Source organism: Fundulus heteroclitus, chromosome 1 (assembly GCF_011125445.2).
Source record: "Fundulus heteroclitus isolate FHET01 chromosome 1, MU-UCD_Fhet_4.1, whole genome shotgun sequence".
Classification (NCBI taxonomy): domain Eukaryota; kingdom Metazoa; phylum Chordata; class Actinopteri; order Cyprinodontiformes; family Fundulidae; genus Fundulus; species Fundulus heteroclitus.
Window position 1 is genome coordinate 30,781,317 of NC_046361.1, and position 27,728 is coordinate 30,809,044.

The following is a 27,728-nucleotide window of genomic DNA, read 5'->3' on the forward strand; positions in this document are numbered from 1 at the left end:
TCTGTAAAACACTTCGAGTTTGCAACAAATCATATTCACCACATTTAAAACTTTTCACATAACAAACTCTAAAAGAACACTGATGGTTTTGTCTGTGTCCGTGCAAATGTGCAAGGTTGTGAACATGACAGTGGGGTTAACTGCAGATTGACCTGTTTTTTTTTTTTTTTTTTAGCAGGGCTCTGATCTGTCTAGTACGATGCTCTGAGTCTGGCCCCGTTAAGGTGATATTTGCACTGAAACGCACTTTACTTTCATTTTCCTGGGTTACATCTAATAGAACTGAGGCAATGAGCATGTAAGTAAAAATCTAAATTGAAAGTTATTCTCGTTTGGTGACTGGCGTGCACAGAAAAAAAAAAAAAAGGAAAACTGGTGTCAGTCTGCAAAAGGATGAGGTTTCAAATGTTCTTCCCTCTTGCCTAACAGACCAGCAGGTGTAAGCTACCTTTAGACTGCTGCAGGGATCAAGAGTGACTGCTGAACAACCCAGTTTCAAATTTCTCCCATTCCTAATCCCTTTCTCGTCCCACTCCCCCTGCTCAGCTGAGATTAAGTCAGGTTGTGAGAAATGGTGTAAATAGATGGTGTGTGAACCATTTCGACATGACTGAGATGTTATCCGCTTATGATCCCCCACACAGTGTGCATCTGTTTAATTTTTATTTTCTCAAAATACCCCTGGCAGATTTTTCTTTCCACGCGTCTTTTATTCAAGGTGCAAAAGGTAAGCATGAAGGATTAAAATGGACGCGCGTCTGTTACAATTTTCAAAAACACTTGAGCCTGACCACTGGATTAAAATATGTGTAAAAAAAATCATTAATTTAATATATTTGGGTCTTCTTTTTTGCAGCAGCATAACATCACACTGAACCTAGATCCCATGCTAGGAAATACACTGCAAAAACTAAACAAAAATAAGTCAGATTTTCTTGAAATTAGTGTATCTGTCCTTGTTTTGAGCACATAAATAAGATGATTTGCCAACGGAATGAGATTTTTGCACTTAAAATAGGAACAACTCATCTCCATCATCTTATTTAGAGGGCAGAATATCTAATTATTTTATTTTAAGGGTCAAAATACTCATTCCATTGGCACATCATCTTATTTACCTTCTCAAATCAAGGACAAATGCACTATTTCAAGAAAATTTTACTTATTTTTAGTTCCGTTTTAGCAGTGTAATTGTTATTTACAAAATGACCAGTGGGACAATTATTGGTCTCCCTTGTGTCAATGTATCATAGAACCTAATGTGTCAAAAGGACGGGACATTTCAAAAGGTTGGGGCTTTACTGAGAGAGGAATCTTTGACTATTCCTCTTTGCATAATCTTTTCCGGACTTCAAGCTCTCTTGTCTTCAGCTCATCCCACAGACTTTCTGGAGGAGTCAGGTACTGTATGGGTACTGGCCTGGTCGTGATGACAGGTTGATTATGTGTCCTATAAACTATTGCTGTGTCTATTTTGCCATATGTTGCAGTATAGTTAGGGTTGGTGGAATGAGCCATTATCCTAAAATACCCAGTAATGATACTTTAGCATTTTTTTATAGTAGATCTGAAGAAGTGTCACGAAGAGGATGCTCAGGTTTCCCCCTAATGCTCTTCCTTTTATTAAGCATCCTTTTTTGCACAATCATCTCCAGAGACTCCAGAAAAGAGCCAGCCTTTTTCATCACTATATCCATCTTTTTCTTTGAGTTGCTTTATTCCTATAGGAATAAAGTGTGCTCTGTCTCTTCCAGTAGACAGCTCCAATGTTGGGTCTCCTGTTCCGTCTGTACTCTAGGTGAACACCGAGGTGTATACTCCTCCACATCTTCTGCCAGGATGGAAATAGTGTTTGACCCATTGTTGTTTCTCATGAAATCTACAATCATCCTCTTAGTTTTATTGACGTTCAATATGAGATGATTGTTCCCATACTTTACCATAGGGATACTTCACTTCTTCCTCTTAGGAAAGGTTGGATTTTTATAAGGTAAGTAAGATTGTTCTGCTGCGACGAAAAGCCTAATTCGCCTCAAGCCTTTTTAAAAACCTTTAAAAGTGGTGAAAACAAATGTATCCAGCCCTGTAATATCTTTTTCGGACCAACAATCAGTCGAACTCAGCTGACTCTGCCTCTGTAGTAATCTATTTTCGTCACACACGACTGATGATGTTATGGGTGACAAAGGGTGTCTTTTGAAATAAAAAAAAACAAAGACGATTTGTCTTGTGGGCTTTGATGGAATCATGCTTGCTCAGCTTGGAGTGAAAATTTGTCAGCGTGAGGCTGAGGATGGCTTGCTAAAAATAGGCCTTTATTAATTGAGTGAGTCAATCATAATAATTGCAGCCTCTTAGCTTTGTGTGCTTTAATTACACAAGTGATATGAAAGAAGGCGAGAATAAAAAAAAAGCACATCAACAGAATGCAGCTTGGACGGCTGAGTCTTATGAATACATAAAGCTAAGCAAGTTTGTCCAGACAACAGAACATGAGACAGAATGGGAAGAGACGGTTAACAAAAGATCACAGAAAGAGGGGGTCACATGAGGTTAGGGGCTCACAGTTCAGACTTAGCGCCCCCCCCACCCCCCTACCTTGTGGAGAGGTGAGGTGCTGTGTCTCAGTTCAGGCTGCAGCAGCTGGGAGTCTAGCGGTGCAGAAATTCGGGGGTCAGCCGCATCTTGTTTCCTATAATCAGACAGATGCAAGAAACAGATTTGGTCAGAAAAGGTCACTTAGTCTGAGATCGAACAAGAAAAGGTAATGTCATGGGGAAGGTTACAGGAACAGGCGTTTGTGTTTGAAACACTGCTGTGGCTGGAGGCTTTTTAGATTTAATTTAGACACACAGAAACTTGGAATTGAATTTACAATAAAAGCCAGAAAGTATAAACTTCACTTCTGTGTAGAACCTTAATTGATCATTTGAAGACAGTAAATATCAAAAACCTTGAACTGATTTTTTTTAAAGTCCATTATTTGTTCATTTTGAAAGTTTTATTCTGTTTTGACTAGAAATGCACCGAGAAATAAGCTGATGACTGGAATCTGACTCTTTTTACTTGATTGTCCCTGGCAGATGACTTTGGTTGTAAATTTAAGCTTGTTCTTTGTCTGATCTGTGAAAGCTCCAGCAGTTTGCTGCAAACGCTCATACTCAGTGAAAGAGACTCAAACGTAGCTATTTACAGCATCAGTGAGGTTTATGAAATTAAGTCAGAGGTAAGGCAAGGATCTAAAAAACTGCACTTCTGCATGCTGAGATGCGTCTGCAGTTCATTCAGGCTACAAGAGCGTGACTTTCAGCAGATAACAGGAAGGCTGAGGGGAGCACAGCACAGCGCTTTGGTTTACTCTTATTGAGCTTTAAACCTCTGTCTTTCACACAGCATCTTAGATTTAGAAACGTTGGCAGTCTGTTGGAAACCTTAGAATCAAGGTTAAGACACTGACGACGTGTTTTTTTCCTATATTGGCTATTTAGGTTGACATTTTGAAAATTGTTACATAATTGCCATTTGGATCAAGATGTGAGGAAATGAAGCGAAATTCATGAACCATAAATTCTGTTATGTCTCCGATCATTGTGTGTTGTTTTTGACACACTCCTAAACTGAAAAGTGTTTTCGTATTGGGATCAAGGGTCTGGAATTCAGAGTTCAATTGCGTCAGAACATGGTACGATACTTTTGCTTTGACGCAACTGTCTTGTATTTTTTTTTTTTCATAATCAAGGATCAACTCACTGCCAGGGGATAAAATTTCAATAGTCTATGAGCGCCAACAAGTGGTCCGATAAGTATTTCCAAAACGTCCAAAAAGTAGGTCATACCAACAGTTTCACTTTCAGTTTTAGCAATCCCAAGGTGAGTGAATCTTCGTCAGCACAGACTGACTGTTTGCATGGTATTGCGTGAGATTAAGTAACCTCATTAATGGGTCATTGCATTACAATATTTGAGCAACAGTTGTGTAAATGTGCAGTAGTATAAATGAGAGCAGCACAATGATGGCACATTTTCTTGGGTGTCCAAAGCAATCTGTGGCAGCCTGTAAAAGCTGCTGATGAAATAATGTATGCTACAGTGTTAAATGTAATTTGAGATGATGTTGGAGCTTTATTTAGGCAATGCAGCGTATCTTCCAACGCCATTTAAACGCGAGGCGGAAATGCAATCGCGGGGGTCCTGTTGCAATGCTAGCCACACTAATTCCTCCAACCAGACACACCGGGCTAACCACACTAATCAATAATGCAATATGCTAAAGCCAGTTTTCTTTGTTGTAAAATAAAACAACCACAGCAACTGCTCTCCCATGAAGTGGAATCACATTGCCTCTGCTCCCAATATGCAAATTTAACAACCGCTCTTGGCATAAAGACAAAATCACATTTTTGTTACGATAAGTTTTCATAGTTTGCAAAGAGAAATCAGAATTTCCCAAAATCTAAGTACAAAGTTGAAGGTTTAGGACAGTTGAAGATCAGAAATCAGCCCCACAATTCTGACCTATGAATGCCTACATTCTTTTTTTAGTAAGATACCTTTATCATGTATAAACCGTATGCATTTTTGTCACTCTAATTTAAATATTGTCTCAGCTTTTTTGCAAAAAAAGACTTTACCCTAAAATTTTAAGCATGCCTGAGTGAAGTCCCCCCCCATCCACCCCCCTTTTTTTTAGTTTAGAGAGCTGCTGCTGCAGGGACACAACATAAAAACGCTTCACGTTTATTCAGTCAGGTTGAAAATTGCTATTGGCAAAGCCGCTGTCAGGCATCCTTTGTTCTAAACTTAACCAGGCAGGCTTTTTTTCTCCATTGATGTATGTGCGGCCCTCTTTGCACTGACAGAGGGGCCCGATTCTGCAGAAGTTTGTTTAATGAATTAAGTCAGTTTAAAAACACAAAAGTTATGAGCATGAAAGCAGACCTGAAATGATCCTGATGCATTAATAATAGATACTGAATCCACATATTGCTGTCTTTGATGATGAAAGAAAGCTGGAGCAGGGAAGAACCTATCATATTTCTGCATGCAGAAGGCGTGGTGCACTCCAGCAAAAGTAATATTTAGAGCATTTTGTTACCCCTTGAGAAATCAATACTTTTAAGCCAAAAGTGATTAATTCTTCAAGGAGATAAAAAAAAACAGGTACCACATCAGGAGGGAAGGTTTGAAGCTGTTGCTGAGGCTATGGAAAAGACAAACAGTGATTTGAATCTGTGCTCGCATTTGTTGAGTGCACTCAGATTCAAATGTAGGTGAAGAAAACAGAGCATGAATCATTAACATCCAGCGCTGCCTCAAAGCCATTACACAACGAGCGAATATGCAATCAAGAAAGCATCCAAATGAAATGGGAACGATGCTGAATATGAGCTGCATGGGCTCTCAGGATAACAAGAAAGCAACTCTTCCCGGAGAAGCTCGCCCCATGGGAGGTCCACAGGGCTGGGCATGAGCTGCCCCGAACTCTCCTTTCCATCTGAGCCACGGTACACCGGTGGAGCGCGCAGAGACGCAAACGCGTGAACACGCACAGGGAGGATTTCATGATGAATGAAACATTATGCTGCGGAGAGCATATTGGTGCAAACTTGCAAAAAAAAAGCACTTGTGAATCGAGGAAAAAAAACTGGAGGCAACGTTTTTCTAAGAAGATTAGGAGAACATTTGATTCAACGGGATCAAAACAAGAGTTGGAGTGATGGGAAAAAAAATCTCAACTTCACGAGCGTGAGCTGTGGCACAAAAGCCTGGACCGGTTCGCTACACAAACACAGCCTCAAATTACATAACACACCCCAGCTGGTTGACAGAAGCGGCACAAAAAAAAAAAAAAAAAAAAAAATCGTCCGTGCGGAGACGCTGCAGGAGATGATCGGGACCGCCTGGCGTCCAGCGTGGAGCGGAGCTGCAAACTTACCTGCGCAGAGGGGCCGCTGAACGCCAGGTGCTCCCAGCGATGTCCGGACAGCGACCTGCACTCCGGACCGATGACTCACCGTCTGAGTCTCCCCCTCCTCCTCCTCCCTGAGCTTGCGTATCTGCTCTGTCTCTGCTGCTCTTCTCGGCTCACTCACTTGCTTCTCATCCGCTGTTCACCTGCTGGCTTCACTCTGAGCTCTTCAGACTGCAATATACTCCCAGCCAGCATCCCCTCTTACTCTCCTCCTTTCCTCTCAACCCTCCCACTCACAACCTCTCTGCTTTTCCTCTCTCCCTCTCTCTCCCTTACACACACACATGAAAACTCACATATGCACTCCTCTCCTACATTAGATGTACATCCTTCAGTCATATCTGAAACCTGAAGCGCCACACAACACTCCCACTGAGCCTCTAGCCCTTGCTAATACCCTTATCCCCTTCAAAGTATAGCGACCCTCCCCCCCCTTTCAGCTGCTCTGAAAGAGAAAGTAGGGATTATTCAGGGAAAGGGCCTTGCCTTCAATCCCATGCTGTCTCATGAGCTTGGTAGAGCTGTTGCTAGGGCAACCAACATCAGACACATGTTAAAAACACACACATGCATGATCATTCATAAGAACACGGGCTCTGCCAGTGAGTATTTGTAAGCCTTACACTAAATTAACCTTTCATTGCATTAGAGAAATCTTGCATGAGAACATTTTGGGGGAATTACCTTGAGGAAAATTACTCAAGGGGCGGAAAAAATATCATATTAAGGAAAATATGCTTTTTTATTAAATAAAAAGGAGCATAATAATAATTGCAACGAGTGCTCATAATAATGTGAACAACCCCGTTCTGCAAGCATAAGCAGCGCTTGGGCTTCTCCCATCACGTGTCACAAGGTTTGGGGATACTCAGAAAGGGATGGTTGACCAATTCTCTTCACACAGCTTCTCACGCTTTAGGTCTGGGACCATTTCTGAGTTGATTTGGCCAAATGTTTTGGGTCTTTATCTTGCCGAAAGACCAAGAGACGACCAATATCCAGTTTTCTGTTGTAAGACACCATATTTTTGCACCGTATTGTTTGAGAGTTCATGATGCCATGCAAACTAGCTAGGCTCCCAGGGACCTTTGAAAAGAAACAAGTCCACAGCATCCCAAATATTTCACTGTGCTTAATAGTGTGCAAGAGATGCTTTCCACATGTTCACCCTTTTCACACTGGACCTATCCAGATTCTTTGTTGCTCAAAAGTTCCATCTCAGTCTCACTTGTTTCAAATAAAGTTGAGGTTTGGACTCTACTTGTTTACCTTTGTGATAGTTGGAAAGAAAAGGCGTAATTAGGCTGGTGTTGCATGGATCATGTGCGATGGGATCAAGGGCTTAGAATTCACAGTGTTCTGCAGCATGAGGATGAGTTAAGTTACTTAAGCTGTAAAGTTACTGTCATTATTTTTATATATATATATATATATATAATTTTGGATCAACTGGCCCACTTGGTATGAAATGTTAATGCACTTTGAGTGCCACCAAGTGGTCGTTAGTTTCACTTTCATTTTCAAACATGTGGCATACAAGGCTTGTGAAATAATGCTATTATAAGATCGCTGTTGTGATACGTGGGTTGCAGTTGTGTCGATTTTAAAGTGGTTGCACTCACATGGAATGATTTTTTTGTAATGCACCCCCCCCCCCCCCCCCACCCAAAAAAACAAAGTAGTTGCAGTTTGGCTTATCTGTTGATCAAATTGTGTACACTGACCTCCCTTAGTATGTCTTACAATGGGTGGTGGGAAGATAAAAGCATGCTATTATTTAGCTTTGTAGCTGTGCGGTCAAAAGAAAATGGTATCCATGTTGGATCGTATTTATATCTTTCGAAAACAAAAAGTCATGGATTACTAATTAGAAACTCTGATCAACTTTCAAAAGTTAAGCAAATATTTATTTCAAGTGCCAAAATGTCCAAAACAATTATTCTGTAACCTTTTTTTTCTGCAATACATCACTGCACTCAATTTAAATGTTGGATATTTCATAATTCTTCAGGGCGAGATAACGCTGCTGTAATAAAAGACGGATTTATGTTAAGGCTGTTTTTACTACATGTCTTCTCCAGCAGCGGCTGCACATTTTTCCCCACATTTGCAAATTAAAATTACACGTTTGTAGTAATCTGACTTCAACAGAGTGGTTATGTTTAACATTAAACTCCCAAAGGTTGACGAAGCATTCCAACTTTCATAAAGCTCATTGTGCAGCAGGAGAAAGCCTGAGTGGAGAGGTTTTTAATTACTGTAATGAGTCTGATGAAATCCCCTGTGAGCATGTGTGCTTCCTGCACTAATCTGACATCCACAATGCCCAGGAGACCCCAGCCAATGTCAGAAGCAGCACCTTTTCATGCCGAGCCTTTTCTCCCCGTTCTGCTCCTCGGGCGGCCTCTCAGAGTCTGGTACCTGAGCCGAGGTTCAGTGCGTGTGCAGCGTGCGAATCGTGTGTCAGACATGAGCAGATATTAAGGGATTACAGCACAGGCCCCTGCCGTGCTCTTTCAGGAGCTCTGTGCGATAACAAACAAATACTGCTGGTGTCATCCAAAGCTTCATGGATTAGAAATCAAGCTGCAAAATTGAAACAAGCTTTAAAGATTGCTCTTATTCCCGCAATTTTTCTTGTATATCGAATGATTAAAATGGTTAAAAAGGTCTTTTTAAAGGCAGAAAAAATGTTGGGGGGTTTGATTGAGTGCTTTGAGCTTATAGATGAAAACGCATGATCTAATAAGAAGGGCCCGCCTAAAATCTGATTAAATTTAGATGGGATTTTACCAAGGATCAGTGCAGCGGGCTCATACCAATTCAAAACGACATGCAGGCTGATGTTTTACTCACATGGTAAAAAATAATAATAATAATACAAGAATAATATGAAAATACACACAAAAAGGCTGAGTCTTGTGAGGCTTTATGCAGATCTCATGTGGACAAGGATGGCTGGTTTTAAACTGACAGCACCCTCTCTGCTTCCGCGTCCTCTGCAGAGACCCAGAGGTTATCCCCTGCGCCTGATCTCGCCGTCAGGGATTCCCATCCCATTAGCTCGGTGAAATGGCCTGCATGCGCTCGATCCCCTTGATCCTCGGAGAATTGCTGCTATCCCAAAGTTTTTCCATCATCCACCCGGTATATCCTCACCTCACCTCTCAATTTCAGCTTTTGGATAGCTTTTGTCAATCAAAGACGCATGAGATAACATCCTTTGAGACTGAAGGTGAAATGACACTAAAGCGTGCTGGATCGCATAATTCCAAAGGGATTGCAGTCAGACAAACGAATAGTAAGAGTGAGGTCTCAATGATTTATTTTGATTTTATGTGAGCAGAAATGCTACTTTTATTTTTATTAAAACTGCATGTCTTCCAGGTAGAGATATAATTAGTATTGGTGGGCCTCTGGAGTGGAAGAGAGTTTGGGGACTGGGGTACCAAACAAATCAGTGAGCCACCAGTGGGCATGCTGCAAAACAGAACTGAGAACTGAGCATAACACCAGTAAAGTTTTCCTATTTCCTCTCCTTATACCCATTAAGGGCTTCGCAAAAACACCCCTTTACACATTTGTCACATTACAACTACTAATTTCATGTCATTTATTGGGAATTTGTGAGATAGACCACAGAGTAGTAAGCCATTAAAATAAAACCGCAGAAAAGGTTGTTGTTTTGTTGGGATAAGCCTCAACAAGCTTTACAAATCCAAAGAGAAGTATTTACTCACTGTACTTTGCAAAATACCCTTCTGTAAATGTTCTGTGAATGACGGCTTAAAATCATCGCACAGTATTTACTTTGACCGCTCGGGTCTTCTGGCTCAAGTCTGCTCTGCGTTCCCAGAACCAGACATGGAGAAGCAGCGTTTAGTTCTTATGCTCCACCTATCTGGAATAAACTCACAGAACACTGGAAATGTGTTCCAGTTTTAAATCAAGGTTGAAACCCTATTTGCTTAGAGTTGCCTGTTTAAATTAATTTTTAATTTAAACAGTCGTAGATCACTGAAACATCACAAGTTTGTAGCCCAAATTATCTCGACCCACTGTTACTATTTCACTGCAATGTATGTGAAAAACGGTGGAAAACCTCAATAGACATGATTGTTTTTGCACACCACTATAACCCCACAAACTAATAAAGTTACGTAGATGTTTTCTATGAAACAAAACTAAGTGTGTGTTTTCTAACAGCCTGACGTCAAACCTTTTTCCTGCTGGTTTTGAATGCCTGCCTCACTTTGCTCTTAAACAAATGATCTGGGTGTTTAATCAGGACATTTGCAAGGCAAACGCTGAGTACTAGTCACATCCAGACTTCAGTGAACTCTGCAACCCTTTGAGGATTTCTCTGCAGTGACATCAATTGGGACGGTTTTCATAATCATGAGGCACTGGTTGATAAACATTAAAAAGACTTTGCTCCAAACAGAAAGACAAAGCATATTCATGGTAAAAAGGTTGTTATTAAATTTGGCCACTAGCATTATCAAGGTTTATTTGAGGTATTAATTTAGCCAAGCATCAAACCCCGTTAAAAGGTGATTGTTCAGATTTCCTCAATTTTATGTGGACAATAACAGCTACTCAATCACTTGAGTGATGCACCGTAAAGTCAAAGCTGCCCCATTGTTTCGACGAAGGCATCCTTTACTAGCAGCAATCCAAAAGTTTGATTTAATTTTGCATTTTCTTACAAAGCGTAAAAGTAAGACAATTGTAAAAGTCTTCAGGCAAGATCAAGGACATTTTCACACTTTATCACGTTACAACCATAAGTTTTAATGTTTATTTATTGGAATTTTATAATTTTAATATCACTGTTACTGGAGTGGACACACTGACAAAAAGTGCTTAGGATTATAAAACTTAAAATAATAAAATAAGGATAATCAGTGCCGTTTACGTGGCCTCAGTGGTCCTTTAAACCAATGAAGTTGTATTCCACTTGTTTTTGGCTGATGGTCGCCAACCATTCATGCAATTTTATGTATTCATTTTTTTAAATTAAGAATCGATGCAGTAGATCGCAAAAATTAGAATCGCGATGCATCGTCATGACGATTATTTTGCACACCCCTACTCTTATCCCGACTTTGTGCCAATAATACAGACACAGCTCCAAAGCAGGGTTAAATGACAAACAACATCCCAAGCTTTAAAATTCTCATCGATTACTATCCAAATCCTCCAAAATTGGAAAAAAATATAGCAAACATACCAAGATATGGCCACCCGAGCAGACAAACAATGCAGGCAGAGCATTAACCAGAGAGGTAGCTAAGAGGCTGATGGTAACTCTGGAGCAGGGATTCAGGGGGAAGAATGTACTGACAGAATATCTTATTATGCACTTCACAAATGGGGCTTCCTAGAGGAGAAGTAGGGAGATCCAGTAAAGCTGTTTGAAATCCTGTTCTCTCTACAAATGGCAAACTGCAACAGGCCATGCAGGGGCTACAGCAACAAGGCATGTCAGATTTCTGCACGTCATGAGTCTGCTCCCATCGAATCCGTTCAGGCAAAGGAGGGACATTCAGCAGAACTATCCGAGCTGATTGGGTGAAGCGACATAGTTACACAGTAACAAGTTACACTGGTCAAGGCACTTCTTGCTGTTCTTCTTTCAAAGCAGAAATGGTGGATTCTGACTTAACAGATGTGATAGCAGCAACTACGTGTGCATCCTCCTGCCTGCTGCCATCTTTATTTTGGTTCGGCTGTGGGTTCGGCAGCTCTGGCTTTCGTCACAGCGGTATGTCCCGCCTTAAACCATGATACTGCAACGGGAGATGGGAGCGAGACGAGATGGATTCTCATTTGTTTGTGAATGCACAAAACAGGCGTGATAATTTAGCTTGCAGGCAAGGATAGTTCTGGTCAGATGAGACTGAAATTAAAGGTGTCCAACATCCAAAGCACTGAGGAAGACTAACACTGAAACAGTTTCTCCCCATAGCGAAGCACGGTGATGGCAGCATCATACTGTGGGTATACTTCGTTTGACAGGGACAGGGAAGCTGGTCAGAGGACATTAGGAAACGGGTCGAGCTAACTTGTGCGAAATCTTTTTGATTCATGGAGGCCACATGAATATCCGAGACAGATTTTTATTTGTACACATTTTTAATGTCATTTATCATCATCTTTCCGGCTCACAATTTTGCACCGCTTTGTGTTGGTTAACCGCATACCAATGTAATACACTAATGTTTGTGGTTTCAATGTGATCAAATTTGAAAAAGCTCAAGGGGTATGAAAATCTGGGCAGTCTAGGTCAGAGGTTTCTTCTAATGTCATGAAAGTAATATTTTTGCATGTCAGATTTCAGAGGGACAAAAAGAGGTGTGGGATAATCTAATAAATTATTCTAAAACTGGACTTGGATTTGCCTTCCCAGAAATTCTGTAAGCAGCTGCATCATAAAGTTTCACAATCTCCCGGGGCACGACTCTCCCATTTCTTAATAGCATTAGGATCTGGTGAGACAGGTTACTTCCAACACTTTGCTGTCTTCTTATGGTTGTCTTCCACTTTGCGGGCATCAATTACTTTAATTTCCAGAGTGCTTGGCAGCTCCTCGGTGCAGCCCATTGGTTTTGATTGTTAAGGCAAGGCTTGAGAAATCAAATTATCTTTAAAGGCCTACCCTTATCTTAAGTGCACGGCAACATACACAGTGTGGTGATTTTTTTTTTTCTTATGGATTTATCAAAGCTTGCAGCTCCCACTACATGTGCTTTAACACTCATGAAAACACATGTTATTTCATAAAAGGAGTTTGATTCAAATGCTCGGTCCCAGTCGGATTGTCTCAATCACGATTTCACAGTGCAAGAGTTGCTTCTGTTGATGTGGAAAAGATTGAGCTGCCTTACCACATTCGCATTTCATGTCAATAAATTTGCTCCAATAGGGATATTAGTGTCAGCGAGTGAGTACATATCCTCCAGGATAGACCCATCAACAAACAGATAGTTCCTGTCTTTTAAATACCTGGGAACGACTCTGCAGCTCAAACAAAGTTTCTGCAGGTGAATGGGTAAACTTTCAAACTGGGAAGCTGCAAAACAGCGATAACGTATATTTCACATGTCCAGTCCCAGTTGTGTGGCCCTTATCTCTGCCTCCAGTAGCCTGCTGTCATCTGAGCTTTATGCTTTTTTTTTTTTAAAGACATCTCTTTCTGGCGCCAGATGATGGATGACACGGGGCAGCGTTTGGATTACTGAGACGGGCAGAACCAGGGGCGAGCTTGTCACTCCCATGCTATATTTGGTTGGACAGCAGGAGACTCGCAAGGAGAAAGTCTTGTCTTCATAGGCCCTGACGTTGTGCTCTCCCACAGCGGCCACTCTTTCAGACAGCTCGATTTGACGTGCACTGATCAGTGTGGACTGACACCCGGCACGACTTCACGCGTGGGCCGAGGAGGTGGTGGGAGGAGGTGAACATAAACACAGAGGTGTTTACGGTGACAGCTGTTTTGTATGTTTTGACGCAACAAAACGGATGTGAACAACTGAAGTGCATTGAAAAACAATTGAGAATCCTTTCAAATAGAAGATGGAAGTTATTTGCTTTAAAAAAATAGATCTGATTTTCTGAAAAGGTTACCTGTTCTTTTTCTTTGTTATTTTAAAACATCAAATACCAAACTTCCTTATGGCTTTATGGCAGATAGTTCTTCAATGACCTGTGCCTGTATTCATAAAGAACCCTAAGAATAAAATTAGCTCCTAGTGAAGTCATTTTATAATTTTCTTTTTTTCTTTTTGTAGAAATTAACTCCGGTAAGATGAATGTGATTCACAAAGCATTTTAGGCCTTAAGAGAGCTCCTACAATGAAAAAAAGTTTTAGGAGTAGCGAAGAGGACTTTTATCAATCCTAAGAAGGTTTTAAAGGTGCATAGCCATGTTATTTGATGTTTTTTTTATTTATACGTCAATAACTCACTCTGGGTGCATACAAAGTTTTTAATAAAGATTATAACATCCTGCTGGCATATTAGTTATTATTTTTGTCGTTTTACGCTTTTCAATTCAATTCAATTACATTTTATTTATATAGCGCCAATTCATGAAACATGTCATCTCAAGGCACTTTCCAAAGTCAAAATTCAATCAGATTATACAGATTTGGTCATATTATATAGATTGGTAAAAAAAAAAATCCTTAGTAAATAAAGCCTTTCATGTTTATTTACAATAACAACAAAAGTACGTCACTCCCCGTGTGCAGCAGGGGATAAACCGGGAAGCAGCTGACGGCTATTAGCATCTCCCAGTGAAGTAATGGAAACAAAGGTCCAAGATCCAGTAAAAAAAGTGCAAAAAAATATGTGATTCCAAGAGGAAAAGACTGCAATAGACCTGGGAATACAGTATGAATGTTGGTGTTCACTGAAGCAGACGCTAAAGCTAAACTGCTGGGATGTGACTGCAGAGTTGATTGACGTAAATGTTCTGATTTATAATGTGATATTAGTAAAACAATGTGCTTTTTAACATCTACAGTCTGAAGTAAAAACAACATTATAAATAGATCGATGGGTTGGTTCTTACGTTGATGCTGTGTCCCTGTTTGCGTTTATGAACGGGACATTAATTTATTTGTGATGTTCTGATATGAGGCTCTTAGTGTTGCTGTTAGATCGGTTTATTTAATTAATAACGGTCGGTCCTTGATCACGCCAAGCGGGCGCTTTACATTCAACATTACTATTAATAGTGATATATCAATTTTTATTTTATTATGCTTTCCGGTAGTTCTGCAGTACTGCTGGTAGATGGCGCCACACCTGTTTATATCTGTCCATCGCACCCAGTGCTGGGGTTATTTTTAGGCTCAAAAAGGACTATCACTACACTATCAGGATGGATGCTTGGTGCATATAATGTTATTTTACTACGATAAAATGGTTTATGGTCTTTTTTATAGGCATATAATGTAGCTATATACCTTTAAACAGGGAAGCTGGTGGAAACACAGAGAGCTGATTGGTTGATCCACCACCTAAACAGTGGAGGAAATGAGTACATAAACCTCTTTAACAATCATACAATTATTAATATGTACAAAATATCAAGTTTGTCATCCCCATAGGGGAAAATTCATTAGTTTCAGCGACCCGACGGGTTAAAGTTGCAGCTCTCATAACATAATTTTATTGAGGATAAATACATAATAGGAAAGATATTGAATAATCATGAATAGAAAAGTATAGACTATAGTATGGAGGAACTTTCATTTTATTCATAGAATGTTCTCAATAATAAATCTTTTTTAGTAGAAATGCAGAAAAATATAAACATAATGTAAATACACGCTCTAGACAAAATAAAAGAGTGGGAAAGTATTTTTTGTATTGTACATGATAATATCCGTAGCCTAAACAGTCATCTGAAGTTTGTTAGGTGTATGCTAACTGCTCTCTGGCTTTTGCCACTTCCAGGCTGATGTGTAAAAGCACCAAGACGAGCAGAGAAATAGGAACACTGATCTGCGCTTTAAAGTCTGCCAATTTGCATCATGATCCAGGGACCAATTTACCTTTCAACGCTCCTCTTTTCTCCTCCCAGAGCTGTGAGGACAGAAGCGCTGCTCCTCTCTGGATTTTCTACCTGTTTTTCTCCATTTTATGTTGCTAGTTTTGCCAAATACAACTGCTTTACACAAGCAGGCACTCCCAGATAAATGCTGACAGGTGACTGCACATTAATACCAAATAGGTGAAGTAGTAAAATGTGTGGCGAGTAAACATAACAATGCAATTAGAATGATGATGAAGATGTAAATAAGGTCCAAACATTTTGATGCTGTGTGATTTATTGAATTTTGCTAAGTTTCATCATCATCATGTGACAGATTTCTTAATCCGGTCTATTCGGTTAATTTCTCTCCTCTGATGACAAGGAGCGCATTTGTGTATGTGTGTGTGTTTTTTTCTTGTACAATCAACCAATCACAGCTCTTAAAAGACAGCGTCACACCTAGCAATGGGGGTCAACCACACCTCCTCACTAAGATAGAGTTGCTCTCAGCACCTAACTGAATCACTCTTAAACTAAGACTAGGTGGGAATTTTAAACTAAGACAGGAGCTTTCTGAAAGGACTCTTAGATTATTTGGGAGTATGGACCCATGTTTTTAATGCAGAACCTGCAAAAACAGACGGGAAGGGAGCAGATGGCCTGGTGGATGACAGAATGAATAGATGGACATATTGTTGGATGGTGGAAACATGGAAAGAAGGAGAGACAGACCCTTACAAATGTCTTCTGTTTTTGCTATTTTGCTTTTGTTTTGTTTTTTTATGTTTAGTTTTTTTTATTTTATTCTTGCACTGAAATGCTTCAAGTCATCAAAAACGCTCCTTTCAGACAAAAATAACTTGAGTGAATTATTTTTTTTTGAGGAAAAAAAAAACTATCCAAACCAACCTAGCTCTATGTTATTGTTTTTTATCTGTATGCTTGATCTCAGTTTTTAACCTGCAATCATAAAACCGTGATTAAGGTTTTATAATTACAGGTTATCTTTGTTTGATCAAACGAAACGTTTAAGTGTGCAGAAAGTCAAAACAGAAGAAATTTGTAAATGGGCGAATACTTTTTTAGAGAAAATGATGGATGGATGGATGGATGGATGGATGGATGGATGGATGGATGGATGGATGGATGGATGGATGGATGGATGGATGGATGGATGGATGGATGGATGGATGGTGAAAGATTAAAAGTAGTGTTATGACTTAGAAATTGATGCTACTCTTTCAAATCTTACCTAATATTTTTTTTTTACGTTTAGCACCTCAAGGCAGTTCAAACGTGAAGCCATGTCCTGCTGGAAAGCCAAGTGTGCTGAAGCATGTATATGGCAGCAGCATCATCGGCAGAGCTCTCTCAAACACTAGGCAGGGAGCAACCTGCTACAGCGATCCAGCCATCATGCTTCAGGGAGCCAGAGTGCACTTTGTGTCTGGGTGCATGTTCGTATGTTCAGAGAGAGACAGAGAGAGGAGGAGAGAAGCCCTCAGAGAACGTCTCAGTATTGCCATTATCCACACTAACCCTCCTCTCCCATTTCCTCCCATCGAGGGAGCTTAGCGAGGCCGGATTACAACCAATTACGGACCTCCCTGGAGAGCATGAAAACAGGGCTGGAGGATGATCTATTCATTGTGTACGACCCACCAGATGGGAGATGGTCATTTAACATTTAATCAGCTATGAGAACCAGAGGATCAAAACTGAACAATTCCTGACACTGAATGCATGTAACAGATTAGGAGCAATTACCCACTGAGAGCACATACAGCATGCTGAGTTTTAGATTAAAAAAATTAGCAGCTGACAATGAAAAACTTTATTTATCCACTTTTTATGCTGGCCTAATCGTTGCAGGGCTGCTGGTGCTGATCTTCAGTTCTTAATAAGAGAGGCAGACTACGTCCTGAAAAGGTCGCCAGTCCATCAAAGGACAACAAACTCACACCTAGGGGGAATTTAGGATGGCCAGCTTCTAGGACGTGTGTGTTTTTGGACTGTGGAAAGCCGTCCAACTGGGCTGACATTTGTCCATGTAATCCTGGTCAGATACAAGCAAGACTGAAAGCAGATTAATATGAACCTAATAATAAGGGTCTGATAAATTTGTGGTTTAACAATAAGTTTTATGAAGTTAAGGAAGACGCTTCCTTAACTTCCTGATAACTTCCTTTTGCTTTTTCCATAATGTCACACAAGAAAGCAGTGCGTTTAAGGTCTGGCATTAAAATGCACACACAGGCCCTCCTTCGATTAACTCAAATGTCGTGAATTAATTTCTAAACTTACAAAGGCATCACCAGACTTCCCCATTTTAATTAAATGCATAACAAACTTTTGCAAATGTCTGGATCGTAATGAAGTGATAAACGGTCTCCCTAAAAATCTCCCTCTATCCAACGGATTTTGTTCATCCTAAAGTCTGATAGAAATGAGGTAGTGAGAAAGCAAAGGCTAGACACATTTTTACGCAGTGTATCTAAATATCTGGTTCCAAATGTGTCCGTTTCCACTGCTATTGAAAATGCTTGAGGTAAAATAATACTGACATTACATTCAGATCAACTGCTTAATGCGTGATCTTCTCTCATCATCCTCAGTTTGCATTGTTAAAAACTAACACACTTATGTCTCTCTCCTCCCCCCTGCACCATTACATTATACATCAAGACATTACCAACAAAACAATTTTACCTAGACGGTTTTTATTCACAACCATCCATATACTATGCTTGAGAAGAAAACAAAATGCATCTCATGTCAGTGGCACCAGGTTGGTGTCCCTATGAACCGGTAAACGTGGGTCAGTTTTGCAAAAGAGAACCATTGTGTTTTCCCCTCTCAGACTTGGTCAGGGTGTAGAAAAAAGTGATTTAAATTCCCTGTTCCTAAATTGAGACAGTGTCCCAACAAAGGACGAGCTAAAATCAGATAGACCTTCAGAGCCTTGCAAAAGTATTCAAAGTTGTTGGACTTTTTTTACATTGAGCAATGTTACAATCACAAAATTCAAGGCGATTTGTTGGGATTTGACAGCAGGTGATAAAGTAACAAAATATCAAGCATGATGAAACTTATGTAAAATGATACAACATTTAGACCACTGGCTTTGAAATAACCTGCTGACAAGACGTCTATTAGTTGTGCACCACACAAATCTGGCCTTAAGGATAATATGGCAGAATAAACCAGCTGTAGTAAAAAATAATATATATTTAAAAAAAGCTGTAACAACAGCAACTGTTTACAAAAGCCTTACAGGGGACACAGAGAAAATGTGGAAGAGATGACTCTGGTCAAATGATAACAAAACTGAACTTCATGGCCTGCATGTGGAAAGCATAACACTTCACACCCTGAGCACACTGGATGGTGTGCTCAGGGTGGTGGCAGTGTTCTGCTTTTAGGATGCTCTTCTTCAGCAGTGGTAGGAAAGCTGATCAGAGTTGTTGAGAAAATGGATGGAGCTAAATGCCCAGTAGTGTAGTGTATAAGAACCAATTAAAACCTATAAGTAAAAAGAAAATGTATTGAAGGGTGCGGTAGACCGACTGGGGTTCACCTTTTCCTGCCAGAAGGACAACAACCCTAAACATACAACCAGAGATACAATGGAATGGTTTAGATAGGTTAGAATGGCCTAGTCAAAGTCCAGACCTGAATCTAATTGAGAGTCTTTGGTAAAACTGGAAAGCTGCTGTTCACACTCATTCATTCTGACTGAGCCTATTGTAGTTTGGGATCGGCAACAATTTATGTCTCCAGATGTGCAAACCTGGTTTAATAAGGATACGCAGCTATGACTGCAGTGAAAAACATTCTACAAATTGTTGATTCAGTTGGACTGAATACAAATGCACACTTTAAACAGCATTTTGTTAAAAATAAATAAATAGAAAACTATATTAGGACTCAGTGGCTGACAGGAACGTGGGATGAGTGGAGACAAGGTTTATTAATAGAAAGATACAAAAAAATACATCATTCATGACACAAGGAGCACAGTACATGAAACATGAGCAGAATGATGGAAAAGCCGCAGGCATGGCAACAGAGGTAGTAACAAGAAGGCAAATGGAGGAACCCGGCAAAAAGAGCAGCACAAGCCGGATTGACAGGCACACGTGGGCTGAATGAGCTTCATTGTTGGTAAGTGTGAATGATCATAGAAACGGGGAAGCAGAGGGAGAGCAACTAATATGGACAAAGAGCTGAGCTGGGACACAAAGAAAACTATGAATCAACAGGAAGATAAAAACAGAGAGATAAGAAAAGTAATGCTAAATATACAAAGAACAAAACTAGAGAATAATAACAAGCACAAACTCATATGGCAAGACCGACATGAACAGAAATAAGCAAAAAGGAAATGCTGAAGACATAAAGACAAAAGAAGGACAAAAGCCAAACATCTAGTGATCGTGACAAATTTGTTTTGTATCTGTCACAAAAAATCCAACTAAAATGTAATAAATATTGAAGCTGTAACATGATAAACTGATAATTATCAATGGGGGTTGATTACTTTTGCAAGTATTAGCTGTAGTAAATGTATTTTGACCTGTATTTACCTTTTAAATGAATCAAAACTTTGATTCTCGGTAATAAACAGAACCCATTTAATTTAATTAGTCCAGCTAAAACGTTTCTACGGAGCCCAGGAGAGCTCACTTTAGGTGAAATTTTTTTTCAGGTCGTGATAATTTGTGAGCACGTTTCCTTTAATTGAGCCCTCGAATTAATAAAACGTGACCACGTTTTCTTTTAATTGAGTCCTCGAATTAATAAAACTTATTCGAGCACACGTTTTAATTATTCGTGGGTGCGTTTTGGTAGATCAAGATCTCGAATATACTATAACGTGCTCATGTTTACATGTGTCAAGACAATATTGAGTGCACGTTTTACATATTGTGGCCACGTTTAAGTAGATCGTGCACACAATGTTCTATAACCACGTTCACTAAATTGTGCTCTCGTTTTAATAAATCGTGCGCTCGTTTTACTATGCTTAAAATGAGAGCTCAATTTAGTAAAGTGAGCTCACACTATAGTAAAACGAGAGCATAATATAGTAAATTGTGCACACGATTTAGTAAAACGAGTGCACAATATAGTTCAACGAGAGCACAATGTAGTAAAACGAGCTCACATTCTCTCAACATGCAAAACATTCTGCGATGACCCCTCAAGGGCTCCGTAGGTTTCTTTTTACATATTCCAACTTTTTTAAAATAAATGTTTTTTGATGACTTGAACCCAAGCACAGTCAAGTGTTTTTTTAATGTTTTTGTTTTTATCACTGAAGTGGTCATAGTTACACTGTAATAAATTTTGACTCTCTTCTACATAGAAACAAAAGTTGAAAAGCTGCCTTATAACTGCAAGAAAGGACAACTTCCAGATTTGCATGTTCCTAACTTAAGAAAAGTCAGGACAATTTGAATTTGTAAGTTAAACTTTGAAAAACACAGAAACTTAAGTTTTTAAGTGTCAAAAGCTGATTATAATGAGTTGAGTTGATAGGACAAAATAAGTGCTTTGAACTTAAGAGGGCTGCCAGTTTTTACAGTGTAAACTTTTGTCCCCACAAATATGTGCAATAAGAAAACGATCCCGTCTTTAAGGACTGCCTGTGCCTGACATGGTGACTCCGTGCGTCGTAGTCAGGTGCTTGAACTGTTGCCACAAACAACACGTTATTCATTCACTCCTTTTCATTTGTTCGCATTATAGCGAAAGGTTACGGTGACAGAGTGGAGAGGGCCCAAACAACTCATGCTGCGGTGTTAACATTCGCTGAATTTTAATTCCTTCTTTGATGCAAGACGGACCTGGCCATCTCTCATCTCATTCACCCGGTTCCTTTGTCCTCTTTACCTCTCGTGCTGTTTTGTATTCAGCTTTCGATCTTCCTTTTCATCGTTGCTGCCTTCTTTGGAAACGACGCAGCCATTTTCGTCTGAGGCAGCTCCGCGGCTGACGGACAGGTTCGCAGCCGGAGCAAACTGGGCCAGTCTGACTGAGTAATTCAGGCCCGGCTGTCAAGAGCGATTGCCCCTGTATCTGTATTCCGGTGGGAAGGTGTGATGATTTCTGCGGTAAAGCACTGCTCAGTCTGCTGGAGTCAGGCGGAGGAGACGGGAGCCCCGCAGTGTTCCCGCAGCGGCGGGACCGTGTGCATGCTCACATCCCTGTCGGCACGCATGTGTCACCGACGGCTCACTCCAACCTTGGCAGTTCTGCGCAAACCGCAGCACGGACCGATCTGCTCTACCTTTCACAGGCTCATTCGTCTTACTTAAAGTGTGTGGCTGGTGGACAGACGCACACATCTGAGCATCTCAAGGCCAGTCTGAGTCCTTGACACCGAGCTCCAATCCAGAGAGACACACACAACCTTTATAAGCTGGGTTTGTCTTCTTTTTTTTTTAAGTTGTTTTGTTCTTTGTTCTGTCCACATTGCTGTCACATTGCACTTACATTCACTGCAAACACAGACTAAACTAAAGTAAAAATAAGTAAAATTTTTCTTCAAATTTGTGTATTTGTACTTTATTTGAGCAGGGAAATAAGATAATCTGCCAATAGAATAAGATTTTTCTACTTAAAATAGGAAGAACTCATCTCCATCAACTTATTTTAAGTGCATTATATCTAATTATCTGATTTTAGGGGTAAAATTACTCTTTTCATTGGCAGATAATCTTATTTACCTGCTCAAACCAAGGACAAAGACATTCATTTCAAGAAAATTTTACGTATTTTTAGTTCTGTTTTTGCAGGGGGGGGGGAGTGGTGGCCGAGTGGTTAGAGCAGCGCGCTTGCGCTCTGAGAAGGATGCAAGTACCCGGTTCGATCCCAACTGCCTGCACTCTGGGTCCCTGAGCAAGACCCTCAACCCCCGATTGCTCCCCGGGCGCCGCACAGTGGCAGCCCACTGCTCCCCAATGGGGATGGGTTAAATGCAGAGAAATCCGGGGAGAGTGGCGGCCTAGTGGTTAGAGCAGCGCGCTTCACTCAGAGAAGGATGCAAGTACCCGGTTCAATCCCCAGTGCCGGCACCCTGGGTCCCTGACAAGACCCTAAACCCCAGATTGCTCCCTGTACGCCGCACATGGCAGCCCACTGCTCCCCAAGGGTGATGGGTTAAAAGCAGAGAACAAATTTCGTTGTAATGTATGTTTAAATGTATGTTTCAGACTGTTGAACTGCTGAAGCCACAAATGGACTCTGTACCACATTCGTATATTACACAGTTTTAATAATACTCTCCTGGATACCGTGAATAGCACACTGTCTATTTCCCCAGCATTTTTACATTGTTTACATTTCAATTGTTTACATAAATCGCTGCTGAATCTTTATCCTGAAAATTTGTGCAATTTACTGTGATTTTTCAAGGTGTATGCAAACGAAATTTCGTTCTGTACGCACTTTGTGCATACAAAATGACAAATAAACTGTCTAAGTCCAAGTTTATGTTTCAATAACAATGAAGATGATATTACTATTACAGTGTTGAAAAAGAAGAAATACTCACCAAATGCTTCTTGCCTTGGAGAAGGTCTTGTCTACTCTAAAATAAAGCACACAACATGAAGAAATTATACTTGATTCACAGCTTTATTATGTCTCAGATCATCTCCCCTGATATGAAAGAAATCAGATAAAACCCATTTCTTTGGAGCGAGCGAAATTCAAAGGCTGCATGCAAAACACTCGTTGGGGTTTTTGTCAGGCAGAGCGACGCATGCTTTTCAACACGATTTACAACTAAAAACCTGGAGAGTGGCGTGTGTTTACTGGCAGTATCATTCTTAAACAGGGACAAGAAAGTAAAACGCAGGCTGGTGCAGAAAGGAAAGCTAATTGTTGTGCAAAAGTCTTGAGGAATACTTGGAGTGCAATGCTCTCTATGTGGCTAACCTGTCTACCTGAAAAAGCCAGATGAAATGAAAGCGTGCCTGTGCAGCAAGCTTCGTTACACTGAACTACCTCCTGCCATCGGTTGAAGTAGCATTTTCAAAAATCAGAGGCTGATTATTCCTTCCTTTTTTTTTTTTTTAAGACAAAGTGAATCTTATCCTGGTTTGACTCCCAGCTGTGAGGCTCATTACTCACTGTCGTGTAGAGAAAGAAAAGTGTCGTCTTGTTGCTAAATCAGACCCCAAATCTCATTATATTGATTGCTTTTCTGGCCCTCCATGGCCTCTGTCCCTTCGCTCTTTTTTCTTCCCTGAACCGCATGTGCTGCTACATACTTTAACATCCTTTCTGTTCTGGGGGGGGAGCACTTCAAGTCAAGACCCCGAGGACCAGGAAAGATCTGCCTGAAGAAATCAGGTCAGATGAATCAGTGACCTCCTTAAAATCCCAACATCAAATATATTTTCACCTGACAGCTTGTCCTGATGTGTATCTTCCTTACTTCTTTTACTTTTATGATGCCATACTGACATTTTGAAATCTAAATATCTTTTAACGACCAAACCTTAATATTGTTTTTTTTTTATCCGCTTTTGTGGATATGCCATCGTGGTGCATTGATGGAGTTCTTGCAGCAATTGTTTCACATGAATCTTCTGTCTCTTGCTTCTGTTTGTGCTGTACCAGTGATTTTTCGGACTGCAAATTTATCAACAACCTTTAAATAACAGTCCGTCCCTTATTGCATTTTGTTTTGAGTTTTGCAAACATCATGTGAAGGTTAGGAACATCTGCTTTGATGCATAAATGGCGATGATCATGCAAAGCCTCAGTTCTCTGTTTCAAAATTAGCTGTCTTCATCACGGAACATGAAGACAATTTTTTTTTCTCTTTTTGTGAGACTTATTTGTAGAAATAAAACTAAATTCCATGATTTCTGTTTAATCTATGTATTCTGTTTGCTTTTATTTAGATTATTGTTGAGAATAAAATAACATTTATTGCAAAACTTGGTGCTTTTATGGATTATTAGTTTTTTTATGCTGCCCTTGCGAAATACTTTTTTTGCTCGGATTTAGATACATTTTTATCAATAATTGCCAGTATAGCAACAATACCACAAACATTATATTAATACAGTGTTGGAAACTACCAAGATGAAAATGTAATGCCACTTTCCGCCAATAGATGGCACTGCATGTGCAGAAAAAAAACGAGCACAACCCTTTCATTTCAGAAGGGTTAGCTTTGCTAAATGACTCTAAAGCATTTTTTTATGCTTTTATCAAGAGAAAGTTGCAACAGAGACAAACGCATTTTTTGTTCTGATGCAGCTCTAAACCGCCTCAACATGGGCTCATGGCTGCAGCTTGGGTTCCTGTTATCTTTTTGCAAAAAGTAGTATACTTGAAGTAAATTTTATTACGTATAGCCTACTTAAGTATAAGCTTAAGTCTTACTATTAATGTACTTAGTCTTAGACTTCTGTTTATACTTTTCAGTCTAAGTCACGTACAAGCCACAATACTTAGGTTAAGTATATGAAATATACTTATAAAAAGTAAACTTGAAGTACACTGCCTCCTTTTAAGTATGACATATGTATACTCGTAGTACACGTCTATAAACTTGTTTTTGCTAAAGGATAAACTGGCAGACAACACAGAAAAGTGAATGTTGTTAATGTATCAGGGCATCCACATCTACATGGATAATGTTAAACAGTTCAAAATAAAATGAAAAATAAAAACAGTGCTAATGCAAGTTTACTTTATGTCGTATAATAATAGTAATAATGGGATGTTGAGGCCGCAACTGCCAGGCAGACAGAGGAGATTTATGGATGAAGTGAAAGAGGACATGAAGATAGTTGGTGCGAATGAAGAATATGTGGATGATAGTTTAGATGGAGACAGATGCCCTGCTGTGGCGATCCCTGAAAGGGAAAAGCCAAAAGAATAATAACTACAACAACAACAATAATAATAATAACAATCATGTTATTATTATAAAAGATAAACCTTTTCTGGACAGAAGACAGGCTCGTCTCCCAATCTGAACACCCACAGGACAATAGCACCTTGTGCTGTTTTTAGTGTGGTGAGCTGTGGCTGATGGATTTGTCTCGGAACGTGGAACTGGTGACTTTCTATGGGAGTTAACTGCATTCCAGCTGCTACCTGGAACCGGGATTCACTTCTTGTTGTGATGCTAACTACTATTAGCAAAACAATCCAATAATAACATTCCTCTCCATTTTAAAGGAACTCACAACTACAGACGTTAGAGTTTAATGTGTCACACTGGATTAAGTGACACAAACGACCATTTATAGGCTGCGTACACAGGGAAGCCAAACTGGATCCTGAACTTTGGTTGTTTGGGGTCTTTTGATTTTCCAAGACAGAATTCCAACTTTAGTTATAACTTTAGTTGATTTTTCACAAATTCAGAAAAATAAATTCTGACTTACTGTATGTGTGTGTGCAAGTCAAACATACCCACCTGAAATGCAACGTTTTGGGCTACAAATGAGAGCAGGGTGACTAAAGCTGGGTGGTAAAATTAACCTGTAAAATTATTCATACTGCTGGGAGGTTTTGATTCTTTAGCAACTCTCAAATCTTAAAGTTACTCCACAGATTCTCAGATTTCTGTCAAGACTCTGGCTGAGCCCCTCTAAAATGTTATTACTAATTACAGTCAGAAGAAAGATGTTGGCTAAAATAAATCAGTTTTTTTTTTATTAACTTGAATCCTCAATCTTACATGGATCTGAATAATAATTTTGGGCCTAACTATGTTTAATTTGTACTTGTAAGTTTGAACTTTAATGTTCAGAGTAAGAAAATTAAATTGCTGTCCTAATTATGCCTTGAAATACAAAAATAAAATAAAAAGTTTTGTTTTCAATATAGCTGTTGCACAAGGAACATTTTGCAGGAATAAACATATTTGCATGTCTGACAGTCTGTGTCACATTAAACTAAAGGCACAATAAGTACCGGACAATGCCTATTTCTGAACATGTTCATGTTTAGTGCTTGAAGGCATAAAGTGGAAGTAAAAAAAGACATTGTACTAAGAATAGTAGTTGACAGCACAACAATCAACTAATCCCATCATTTTCTGTCTTGCAACTCAGAAGTAAACTAATGTTGAGATCTGAGTTTTGACTTCCGGGATAAATCAAAGGCAGCATTAACTGGCAGCTTAAAGCACTTTTTATATCCGCTGACCTCTCCGGCAACTTTAACATGCACAAGCTAAACTCCCCTTCCACTTTCACTCTTTATTCTTGTGCAGACTTACTGAAAAATATTGTTTTTCCCATTTATACAGATGCACACACGTCAGTGAAAAATTAAGAGGTAAAATGGGGACAAGTGTATGTTTCAAGGAGACTTGACTGGAGTCGAGACCTGCGAATTAACAAACAAACTCTCCACATCTTGACCCACAGGCCTCTGTTATTATCAGCGGCTGATTGCATTTATTCTGATACGGCGTCAATAATCAGACTGTCATCATGTAGGGGAATATACAAAAATCGGTGAGAGGTTTTGCTGAAAGTAAACAAAGCTTGTTTCAGTGATGCAAAAGGGAAATGAGACGGGCTCCTTGAAGCAACCTTCATCTTCAAGAGAAAAAGCAAAGTGAGCATTTAATATGAAGGCAATCATTTAAACCGTTGTGAAGATTTCTCCTCATTAACTAAAAGGAATGGAATGACAACCATCCAAAAAAACAAGGCCAGTAGTGATGTTAAAAACTGACTCACTGTTCCAGTCCTGGAGGGACATCCTGTTTCATTCATTCAACAACAACAAACAACACTGCAACCAATCACAAGAAACATCCAAAGAGGTAACATTTAAACCAAAAGTAAAAAAAAAAAAAAAAAAAAAAAAAAACAGGACTTCCTCCTTTTACAGAGGAACATTTTACAAAAGATAAATGAAAGCTTAAAACTTCCTCCTTCTGAGAATAAGGTTGCTGAGAGGAAGCAGAACCTGAGGGGGTCTACACGTCTACATGTTCTGTCTCCTGATCCTCCTCTGCTCGGAATCTCAATCATAATTAAGGACCCAAGGCCTCGGTGTGACATAATAACGCTTGGATGGAATTCTCTATGTTTTTCTTTTGAAACGATACCGGCATGGTTGCAGATAAATCAGCGCTCCTCCTAAAGTCCGGTCCCTGGGTCCGCTGTGCATGAGGAAAGAACGTCTGTTTTCACATGAATCACTAAGAAAAACATTTTC

General features: G+C 39.8%; 1 protein-coding gene across 13 annotated transcripts in view; it reads right to left on the minus strand.

The window, feature by feature from the left end:
• Positions 1-27,728, minus strand: part of LOC105935263 (rap1 GTPase-activating protein 1) — a 70,346-nt gene that overhangs the window by 30,627 nt on the left and 11,991 nt on the right. For 12 of the 13 annotated variants that reach the window (XM_021323064.2, XM_021323063.2, XM_021323062.2 and 9 more), the window contains exons 2-3: positions 23,077-23,112; positions 2,599-2,692 (exon numbers count right to left, since the gene is read on the minus strand). In XM_021323064.2, the coding sequence (XP_021178739.2) occupies positions 2,599-2,692; positions 23,077-23,112 (130 nt within the window). Of the gene's footprint in view, positions 1-2,598; positions 2,693-5,935; positions 6,083-23,076; positions 23,113-27,728 lie in introns of those variants that run through there. The other variant, XM_021323068.2, reaches the window with a different exon arrangement.